The sequence below is a fragment of the Malurus melanocephalus genome, unplaced genomic scaffold, assembly GCF_030028575.1.
Source record: "Malurus melanocephalus ecotype Western Australia unplaced genomic scaffold, MMel_1.1 scaffold_97, whole genome shotgun sequence".
Taxonomy (NCBI): domain Eukaryota; kingdom Metazoa; phylum Chordata; class Aves; order Passeriformes; family Maluridae; genus Malurus; species Malurus melanocephalus.
In genome coordinates, this window is record NW_026623329.1 from 233,368 (window position 1) to 241,717 (window position 8,350).

General features: G+C 53.3%; 1 protein-coding gene across 1 annotated transcript; it reads left to right on the top strand.

Moving 5' to 3' along the window:
• Nucleotides 1-1,159: 1,159 nt before the first annotated feature.
• On the top strand, nt 1,160-7,650 carry LOC130575102 (lymphocyte antigen 6E). Its single transcript, XM_057368781.1, has 3 exons — nt 1,160-1,292; nt 5,682-5,801; nt 6,874-7,650. Exons 1-3 carry the CDS (start codon nt 1,241-1,243, stop codon nt 7,080-7,082), a joined length of 381 nt encoding a protein of 126 aa, XP_057224764.1. The 5' UTR covers nt 1,160-1,240; the 3' UTR covers nt 7,083-7,650.
• The last annotated feature ends 700 nt before the right edge of the window (nt 7,651-8,350 follow it).

Consider the following 8,350-nt stretch of genomic DNA (forward strand, 5'->3'; position numbering starts at 1 on the left):
CAGCCCCAGCAGCCTCTTCCAGTGGAAGGTAAGAGACCACAGAAACTGCTTGGAAGTTGGTTCCTGCTACAATACCTGGCAGTGACAAATAAAACTGAGCCACAGGAAAGAAAAGGGAAGCAGGGCTTTGCAGGCATGGGTTTGCTTCCCAAGCAGAGCGCTCTGAATGCCTCCAATGAGACAGGAGCTGGAATTTCTTCTGACAGATGCATTTGCCAAGAAATGCTGACTCTGCAGAATTAAAGCCATCTGTGGCACAGAGTTTGTCAAGCCTGCTCGTTTCCTGCTGGCTCACCAGCCATCTCCTCCATTCCCAGGCTTTCCTGAAAGCCAGATACACAGGGGCCCTCCCCCAGTGCCACTCCATTTCTAGAGGATTTAGTTATTTTCATGGGATCTACTGAATTTGGGACACTCCAACATCAGGGGACTTATTTACACCCTGGAGACTCATCCTGCCAAACAGCCCCGGCTGTCCCATGYCACCCCAGCTGCTGGGCTCTTCAAGCTCCCCAATCCTGTATGTCTAATCCAATTTAAGCTCTGGTAAACAGATGGGGGAGTYGGTTCTTTATGTGCTTGGATCTGGAGTGGGGGCTGTGCGTAYAGAGGGGTCAGACGTGAAGAGGGGGTGCTGCATTTAGGGATGGGCTGTGCATTCGCGAGGGGGTCTTGCCTGCAGGAGAAGCCCTGGATACAGGGAATGTGTGTTTACAGGGTGTTTGGGAGGAGGATGTGTGTGTGCTCAGGGKATCTGTGAGTGGAGATGCACGGAGGAGGAGAGGGAGGCGGGAAAACAGCAGGTCCTGTGGGTAGAGGGAGTCACAGAATCACAGAATAAACTGAGTTGGAAKGACTGCACTTGGATGAGTGGGATCCGGCATACAGGCTGCCCCCCTACTCCTGTCTCTTCCTTCAGGGAAACAGAGGGGACCCGAAAAGGGGCTGGAAAAAGCCTTTTGGGGCACGGCTAGGGGAGAGTTGGCCCTGTTCCCCCTTGGCCAGCCACTACCATGTCCACACGCCCTTACCACAGCCCCTTTCCCGGCCCCGGTTCCCCCGAACGGGGAAACGAAACGAGGCGTGGCCGGGGAGGTGGAGGGGGGAGGCGGAGCGGGGGCCGGGCCCGGCCCGCGGGGCGGAGCCGCCGCCCTTTCCCCACCCCCGACGCCCGGCCCTGCCGCCAGCCCTGCTCTCCTCCAGCCGCCCTGCGCATCTCTCCGGCCACATCGTCCGCAACATGAAGGCGCTCCTGCTCGCTGTGCTGGCCGCGGTGCTGTGCGTGGAGAGAGGTAAGGGAGGGGGATATCCCCGACAGTATCGCCTCCCCCTCGACGACCCCCGGTTCTTCGCCAGCCCTGCATTTGAGAGCAAATTGGGGGGGTAGGGGAGTGGTGCGTCTGGTAGGGTGGACTGTAGAAGTTGGAGGTTTGTGGGGGATAAAAGGGTTGGAAAGGGGTTGGGGACGGCGCTGAGCCGCGTTGTGGTTTGGAGAGGAATGCGGGGGTGTCTTTGCAAGACCTGCCTCGCAGCAGTGTCCCTCTTGAAGCAGGAACTTCGGGGCTTGCCCGCCTGTGTGAATAGGTGAGCATCTCCGGCTGTGCGGGTGGATATCCTGGAGCTTTTCCCAGTTGCAGCTCGAACAAAGAGCAGGGCCGGCTCCGCTCCCCCTTTTCGGCGCAGCGAGCCGGGATAACGGCGCTGGGATGGGCTGAGATGCAGCCGCGGGAAGGAGGGTGGAGGGGAGAGGCAGCCCAGCCCCGGCAATGGCTGATGGAGCAAAGTCAGGGCAGAGCCACTCGTGATTCTGGCTCCTGCTGCCCCTTCCGAGCATCCTTCGGGGCCGGCTGCGGTGGCCGGTGCGTGGCGCGATGACCCCTAAGGGACGATGCGCTGTGGGGCACGTCCTGGTGCTGCCACCGAAGCCGGGGGGAGAACGCCGTTCCTGTTGCTGTGTGTTTAACAACCAAGTTGCCCAAGTCGCAGGGCCTGACATCCCCTCCTTCCCCTCACCTCCATTCCTGACCGTCCAAACTCCACGGGGCCGTGCAAAACCCGCACGGGTATTGTTCCCTTATGTCTCTGCTTGGGGAAGCCAAACAAAGAGCAAACAGGAGAGTTCTGAGCTCTCTCAGCCCCTGCTCGGCAAACAGGGTCTCTTGCCTTTTGTGGTGAGAAGGAACTGACTGCTTGCAGCTCTTCCCCTCCCTGTGGGATCCGGGAAGCAACGGGCAATTGAAGCGTTGAGTCTCGGGCAGAGCCCAGCTGGCTTGTGCTCAGTTCCAGCTGGGAGGATGGGCTGGCCAGGCCAAGGCACTGAAGGGTTTAATTCCCCCCCGCCTCCCACCCCCCTAAAAAACCTCTTTTGCYTTTAAAAGTTAAGTTTTTTTCCAGACAGACGGGTTTGTTGCAGGTGGTTTTATCCCCAAACGCTTCCAGCATATCCAGGGGGGATTTCACGGAAGAGCTTTACCTCCTGCTTAAAGATCTCGCCTGTGGATCTTGATAAGGATTTTGCCTAAGAGAATGGAAAAGCAGCATCGGGACTGAATGGAAAAGCTGCTGAAGCAACAGCGTTTTCCCAGTGCTGCTGAGCTCTAGAAAGGGCTTTAAAAACCGTTTTCCCCCCCCTCTGCAAGAATGATTTAACCTCTTATCTGAAGGAATTCCCCCAAATGCTCTGCTCTATTTTGAGAGGTCTTTGTTCCTCCAAGAAGCTGAGCAGCAAACAAATAAACACATAAATTCTTCCACTGGTGAAAACGAGGCTTCGCTTTTGCATTGTTCAATCTTGGGATTTTTTTTCCCCTTTTTTTTTCTTGAGCTCCCTTTCTCTCTTGAGCTCCAACTCTTTGCTCTGTCTCCAGCTACATGAAATAAATTCTGCTACCCCTCTTGTGCCTTTTGTCCAAACCACTCAGCCTATTTGTGCTCTCACAACTCTGCAGTGGGTATTTTTGGGGGGCAGAAAGTGACTGAATATTTCCTTTCTTAAAGTCTGCCTCTCCTAGGAGGATTTTTTCTGTTAAGGGGTAGTGGGTAGGTGTGACAATGAAAAACATGGGGACAGGTAGGAGATAATTTGGCAGGAGCATGGWTTGAGTCACGTGGCGGAGAATTTCATACCCAACAGCACTTCTGTGTCATGTCCAAAGATTTCTGGTGTGTTTGCTGCTGGAACTTTTAATGAACGGCRTTGCACCACCCGTGCCTTCAGCACAGTGAGCAAATACATATGAGGACATCTGTCCTKCCAGAATGGCCACAGGAAGCCTGTAATCCCCTTCATTCCCGATTGCAGAAGCTTCCTGGGATGAGTCAGTTTTCCTCCTCGGGGTGGTTTTGAGGTGAAGGGTTTGGGACAGGTCACCTGGGACTTGGGGACAGAGCTTCGCTTCGCTCCGAGGTCCCACCTGGAGCTGTGGCCAACCCAGCAGTGACTCAATGGCTGGTCCCATCCTCCTCCCCCTTTCCTAAATCCAGAGATCCTCTCTGGAGAAATCTCTCCTGGGGGATTTGACTCAGTAATCCTGTGGTGGCTGCGTTGGCGTGCTCAGGTAACCCGGGTTTGTTGTACGGATCCTTGGAGGATACACCAGACAGCCCAGGAAATTCCTGCTTGGGGGGTTGTGGTGTTGGCTTCCACTCCAAAGCAGAGGTTTGGCTGCTCTGCTGTGGCGTTCAGGATCTCCCACTAACCCACTTTAATCTGTTTCTCTGAGATTATATTTTGTTTTCTTCCCCCTCCTTGGCTGTGGCTGCTCAAAAGTCATTCCTCTGAGAGCGATGGTTATATTTTTTTCTCATTTTTCTTGTAGAAACCTTTTATTTTCCTGAGAGAAGCAGGAATGAGAAGAACCTCAGGATGTTGTGCAAYCCAATGGCAGAGTGGGACAGATGCTGAGCAATATTTGTCCAAATAATTCTTCAAAATATCCATAGMAGAGACTTCTGAGACTCAGGGTGCTCTCCCAGGGTTTCTCCTGCTTTACCTCCTTAGGAAAATACTTGAAATAAGACTACAAGAAAGCTGGAGAGGGATTTTTTTACAGGGATAGGACAAGCAGGAATGGCTTCAAACTGAAAAAGAGTGGGTTTAGGTTGGATATTTGGGAGAAATTCTTCCCTGTGAGGGTGGGGAGGCCYTGGCAGAGGTTTCCCAGAGAAGCTGTGGCTGCCCCATCCCTGGAAGTGTTGAAGTCCAAGTTGGAAAGGCTTGGAACAACCTGGGATAGTGGAAGGTGCCYCTGCTCTTGGAAAGGGGTTAGAACAAGATGATCCTGAAGGTCCTTTCAACTCAAGCCATTCCATAATTCCCTGATAATCCATTTGTGGTGGAGCTGAAGGTGGTGGCAGCAGGGATGGTGCTGCCTCACCCATCCCACCCTGAATCAGCCCCTGCTCTGCTTTGCATCCCATAAACACAGAAGGGAAAAGACAGTGCCTCGTGGAAGGGCTGCCTGGGAGCTCCAAAATCCCAAATCCCTGGAATACTGGGAACAGACCTGATCTGTCTGCATATGTAGGTCAGCAACGACAGCGTGGCTGTGATGTTCTTGTGTGTAAAATGCGGAGATCAAAGTGCCCGTGTCCCTGCTGAGTCACTGGTCCAGGCTGTCTCCACCACCAATTCCCACCCCAAATGCTGTTTTCCAATCATTCCTCTTTGTGAAGGATGAGGGATGGGAGCCAGCTCGTCCATCCTGCTGGTAGGATAAGCCATAAATGGCCTTAGGTTGCTCCAGAGGAGGTTTAGTTTGGAAATGAGGAAAAATTTCTTCACTGAAAGGGTGGTCAAATGTTCTAATAGTGGTGGGTGTAATCACCATCCCTGGAAATGTTAAAAAATGTGCAGATGTTTTACTTTAAAAATTTGGTTTAGTGGGGAATTTGGCAGTCTTTGGTTAAAGGATGGACTGAAAGGTCTTAGAGGTCTTTTCCAGCCAAAAYGATTCCATGATCCTATGATTTTAGGGGAATTGCCATGGAGCAGAACACATAAATTAACATTCCCGCTCCAAATTGAAAAGATTGGACGAACAAGCTACCTTTATAGCTGTGACTCCCTCAGAAGCCGGACAGTGCAAGTCCTTGCAGGTCTTGGGCTTTCTGCAGCTAAGAAATCATTTCCATCACGTGCTGCAGCTCAAGCATGGCCTGGTCTCGGTGCCCAAAGGCAGGTCATGGAAAGTTTGAACCCGTGGTCATGCCTGGAACRTTTCCCATCAGTGCCACAGAATGAGAAAATCAGAATGGTTTTACTTGGAAGGGACCTAAAGATCCCCAGTTCCAACCCCCCTGCCCCAGGCAAGGAGACCACATCCATGGTGGTTGTGCTGAACAAGCCCAAACCTCAAAAATTCCCCTCTGGAGTTCGGTTTCAAGTTGGCAGGTGTAGCTAGAACACATTCTTGGTGCAAACAGGGGGTGACAGAAAGTGCCAGGCTGTGGTTGTATCAGCTTTAGCTGATAAGAGCTTGGAATGCATCCCTTAGGCTTGAACCCTTCACTTGGCCAATTTTTTTTTTGGGAAAAAAAACCCCAAAACCCTATTGCAGGTTGATAAAACTGAAAGTGTGGCTGCGGGCAGATGCGACACGTCCTGTTTGACAGAGGTGATGACCTCCAAGTGAGGAGATCTTCCCACCAGCCCCAAACTGAGCTTTGCCTTTCTCTTGCAGCCCACACGCTCGTCTGCTTCTCCTGCTCGGATGCCTCCTCCAACTGGGCCTGCCTGAAGCCCGTCAAGTGCGGCGAGAATGAAAACCACTGCGTGACGACGTACGTCGGAGTGGGACTCGGTGAGTGGTGACAGCACCTCCTGCTGCCCCTCCTGGCTGCTCTCCTGGGTCACCTGCTGAGCTGCAGCAAGGCTTTTCCTTCCTCCTGGCTGAGGGTGGGGGGAAAAAAAAAAGGAAAAGTTCTGCTTAGCAACTGAGTGTTGGACCATCCCACGGGAATTCTTACGAGGGACGCGCTGCCAGGAGGAGTCACGTTAAAGCCCACGTGCCTGCACCGATGCCCGCCRGTCCGAGGGGAATTTCAGGCTGGGRGTGGGGAGTTTGCTGATGAATAAGTGAAAGCATGGAGGATGCTGCAGCCTTCCTGTGTGGGAAGCTCCAGGGTTGCTATTCCTGCTGATTTTTTTGCTGCGTATTTGGGTTTTTTGTCCCTGAGTCCCACCATTGCTTTGCTTTCTGTGAACAAGGAAGGAAGGGAGGTTTCCAGGTTTCCTCCTGGGGTGCCTGAAAAGATTTTGGGGGTTCTGTGCTCTGAGGGAGCCTGGGTGCTCTGGCAGAGCCCATCCTGGCTCTCCCTGGCCCAAGGAGGGGGAGTTTCATGCCTGAGTTTGCAGCATGGGTGGGTTTGGTGTGCACAAACAGAAACTGGGAGCTTCTATAAACTTCCCTTCTGAGCCCAGTTCTAATGGTTTCCTCTTTCCTGCCTCTTATCCTGGGCTGTGCCTCTCTGGAAGTGCAGACTTGGCTCGTGAGYGTCTCCCCAGTGCTCTCTGTCTCCCTTGAGGAGTCCTAGAGTGAAGCTCAAGAGGGATTTCTGGGATTCCTCACCGGAGCCGTTGTGGCTGAGCATTGGCTGATCCAAAGTGGGGGTCCCTGGACTGTTGTGTGGCCTCTGGGGTCTGTCTGGGAGCTTATCACAGGTGATCCTTGATAAGATGGCCTGGCTGGGATTCCTGGCTGGGATTCCTGTCTCCAAGGACCACTTCATCCTCTSTGSAACACTTCATCCTGCTTGCGCTGCMCTGGCTCTCCCAGTGCYGTAATTCCTCTGCAGAGCAGGTGATCAGGAAACCAAAAAAACCCATCTTAACCCTGTCTCTTTCCCTCCCTCTCCACCCCACCCCCAATCCAGGCGGCAAATCCGGCCAGTCCATCTCTAAGGGATGCTCCCCCATCTGCCCCAGCGCCGGCATCAACCTGGGAATAGCGGCCGCCTCCGTCTACTGCTGCGACTCCTTCCTCTGCAACATCAGCGGCTCCAGCAGCGTCCGAGCCAGCTACACGATCCTGGCCTTGGGAATTCTCGTCAGCTTCCTCTACGTCCTCCGGGCTCGCGAGTGATGGGGCTGCCTCGAGGAAGAGCCGCCTCCCACGGGTCTCGTTAGCCAATATCTTCTCTGTTGCTGTCTGCAAGGAGATCCTCTACTTCTCAGCAGGCTTCCACGGTGATTGTTTCCCAGACTTTGTGCTCTTCCAAGCGCCGGAGACCTGGGCGGTTTGGCCGAGCTGTTCTCCTCCTCCTGCGGACGTCTCTCACTGCGCTCTCACTCCTCCTCGGCCCAAGGTGGATGATTTTGGAAGGGTTTCTGCTTTTTCTACCTATTAATAACCATCCCCCCTCCTCCTCCTTTCTAAGGTTGGTTAAAACCCAGGCTGGGACTCGCTGAGAACAGATTCACCCCAGGCACCACCAGGTCTGCTCCGGCACGCGGGTGGCACGGGCAGCGGGAATGCGGGATCCAAAGGGATGCACATTCCCGGCCCCTCACAGCTGCGGTCTCTTTTTATAAAATAGTCTCGTTTCTTCTGATCCTGGGCTGATTTTTCTGGAAAACCAATGCCGTGTACCTTGTCCTTCCAAGTTCTGTAAGTGCCAGACCTGAATAAACTTGCTCCTGTTGTTACCTGAGATGGGACGTGTGTGTGTTTCCTTGCTCCAGGGATTAGGAACTCTTTTATGGAAAATCCCAATATTGTACCCAGCACCAGGGTCCCTCACCCTCTCCAGCAGCTTTTTGGGTGCTTTATCTCCACATCCTTTTCAGCTGTGAGCAGCAAATCCATCTCCTGCCTGTTGCTGTCCTGCTTGATTAACACCTCTGGACCAGCGTGTTCTGCCTCCCTTGGGAATGGCTTTTTCCAGGTGCATTTTAGTGTTAAACGCCAGGTTTTGGGGTCTGAGTCAACCATAATGGAGCATTCACCCCGGGAGCAGGACTTCTACAAGTGAATCTGCATTTTTCCAAGACTTGGTGCCTCAGTTTCCCCGCTTTGGACTCGTGATGGTGACAGCAACGACACCGATACCTGAAGGAAATGAGTGCAAAATTTGGYGAAGTCTGAGGAGGTGTCAATACTCAGATCTTTAGGTTCAACCTTCAATGCCTGGTGGTGCCTGTGGACWGCTGAAGGTGACTTCACCACCCAGCCTTCCACTTCTGCTGTCCCTCAGCTCCCAGGATCTTCCCAGGTGTTTTGGCAAGGTTTTTTCCAGGAAGTTCTTGGCCATCGCATGGGAGAAGTCTCCTCCTGCCATCTCTGTGTCGCCTGTCACCTTCTCTGCTTGCCTGTGGACCTGCTCGACACAAACCAAGCCAAAATTCAGCCTT

Coding starts and splice junctions, on each gene's coding strand:
- LOC130575102 (XM_057368781.1), top strand. CDS start 1,241: ATGAAGGCGCTCCTGCTCGCTGTGCTGGCCGCGGTGCTGTGCGTGGAG. Junction 1,293..5,681: donor GGTGCTGTGCGTGGAGAGAG/GTAAGGGAGGGG, acceptor TTTCTCTTGCAG/CCCACACGCTCGTCTGCTTC. Junction 5,802..6,873: donor GTACGTCGGAGTGGGACTCG/GTGAGTGGTGAC, acceptor CCCCCAATCCAG/GCGGCAAATCCGGCCAGTCC.